The following is a 2,022-nucleotide window of genomic DNA, read 5'->3' as shown; positions in this document are numbered from 1 at the left end:
TCCTGCAAAGGATGGATGCGACAGAGCATGCATCTGATCGGCCTCGGCGTGGACGGCTTAATTACCGCCAGATGTCCCTTTTATGGGAAAAATAGTTGCTACCAAAAAAAAAAAAAACACCCAAACCAAAACCCAAAACAACTCTATCTGACAAGATGCTGGTGGTATTTCCTAGCGGCCGACGCTTACCTCCGTGCTGCGTGCGTATCTCCAGCAGGCAGCTGGGACCAATCCGCAGAAGGCCAGAGCGAAACAGAAAAATCCCTGAAGGTAAAGAGGAAAAACACCATCAGTTACAGCACGGGGAGAAAAAATTTGAAAACAGTGTTGGGATGTATTTAATAGGCTCGTTTGAGCAAATTTAGTTAAAGTTAGAGCTAAACATCACCTTCTTTTAATATACCTCGTAATGCTGGTTACTTAAAAGAAATTAGATGGATAACAGTGTGATTCTCCGTCAGGAGGCCTCTGATTACACTGTGGCCATTTGAAGGGGTTGACCAAAAAAGCACCTGACTTCCTGCAGGCTGGTTAACCTATTTGCCCAAATTCCCCTTGGGGGGAAAAAAAAAAAAAAAAAAAAAGAGCGAGAAAAACATTATATTTACAGTATGCTCTTCTTCTGGAGCAGGACCATGCCCCAGAATAGCATCTCTTTACTCATGGGATTCAATCCCTGGCATTTAAAACTCGGCTATCCATTTCAAAGAGGGAAAACCCACACGAATAATCCATAAAGAAGCGAGTAACAAGGGTGGAGAGCAACCTGCTCTGGAAAAGGAGCTGGGCTTTACTCTGCTAGCAAGGTGGCAGCTGCACGGCCAAGTCCCCTTCCTTAAATCAGCGCCATCCTAGTTAGATAAAAGGACAACAGAAATACAATCAAGGCCAGCAACTGACCCCGAAGTGTCTAAACAATAACGGCAACGATGCAGGAGGTGGCTTGACTTTTGTCTTCTTCCCCAGGCTTGCAAAGCTGGAAGTTACACGCGTCGTCTCTTTATTTGGACAAGTCTGGTCCAAAAAAAAAACCCACCCTGATGTAAACAGCACTTGCCTGTTGTGACAGCTGGACCAAAGGATGTTGTTCACATTAAAAAAAAAAAAAAAAAAGGGAAGAAAAAAAGTGCCTGTAAAGCATTTGAAGGCCAAATGGGCTCATCAAATATGAACCCACAGCTTAGTCTTGCAATGGCAAAAGATGATGAATAAGCACCGGTCGAAAATTATTGCCCTTACAAGTTTTTCCATGAAACTGTCCCTCTTCCAACACGAAGTTATGTAGCAGGGGAAAATTACCCAGCTACCCAGCTGACTGCAGCTTATTTTGGTTTCTAACTTTTTTCTATGAGTGTTTTAATAGTATGACATAGATGAAATTACTTTAAAAAGATTAAATTTTTCATGAAAGTTTACCAAATTCAAGCTTAAGGAGAGGAAGAAGAGCATTGCTGCTAGCAATTCTGCTTCACCAAAAAACTTTTGCTTAAAAAGTATGGTTAAAAAAAAAAAAAAAAAAGCCCCAAACTCCTCCATATGCAGCGAGAAAGGAAAATGTGTTACTTCAAATCCTGGAAATGAACGTGAACATGCCAATAAACTGCCTTTTGCTGGTCCTTGTCCAGCAGCTGCCTGCTGCGTTTCTCTGCTCGCGGCAGGACGGTGCCCTGCCCCGGGGCTTTGCTCCGGGAACAAGACTGCCGTTGGCATTTCACCACTTTTTCGGAGCTGCCTCGTTTCAGGCTCTGCACCAAACGCCGGGTAAAACCCTGTCATGCCTCTTACGAAAAACCTTAAATTATGTATGCCCAGTCCCTCCTTTTATTTTTTTGGCCGTAAAGATGGTGAGATCACTGGCTGCCTTGCCAGGAGCGAGGAAATGGGATAGCAGAAGACCCTAAGGGAGATGAGAGGAAAGTCTGATCAAGCACGGACGCGACATGAGGGACACAAGTAGCGAAGACGGGGAAGAGCACGCAGGGCGAGATGCCGCGGACCAAAGCACTGCACGACCAAGCCCGA

General features: G+C 44.6%; 1 protein-coding gene across 1 annotated transcript in view; it reads right to left on the bottom strand.

Annotated features, from left to right (window-relative positions):
• Positions 1-189: 189 nt before the first annotated feature.
• Positions 190-2,022, bottom strand: part of TSPAN32 (tetraspanin 32) — a gene marked incomplete at its 3' end in the record, with an annotated part of 10,470 nt that continues 8,637 nt past the window's right edge. Inside the window, exon 4 of the mRNA XM_010284991.1 lies at positions 190-264. Within this exon, the coding sequence (XP_010283293.1) occupies positions 190-264 (75 nt within the window). The remainder of the gene's footprint in view (positions 265-2,022) is intronic.

This window comes from Phaethon lepturus, unplaced genomic scaffold (genome assembly GCF_000687285.1).
Source record: "Phaethon lepturus isolate BGI_N335 unplaced genomic scaffold, ASM68728v1 scaffold18874, whole genome shotgun sequence".
In the NCBI taxonomy this organism is placed as follows: Eukaryota; Metazoa; Chordata; class Aves; order Phaethontiformes; family Phaethontidae; genus Phaethon; species Phaethon lepturus.
This window is presented reverse-complemented; position numbering and strand designations above follow the sequence as displayed.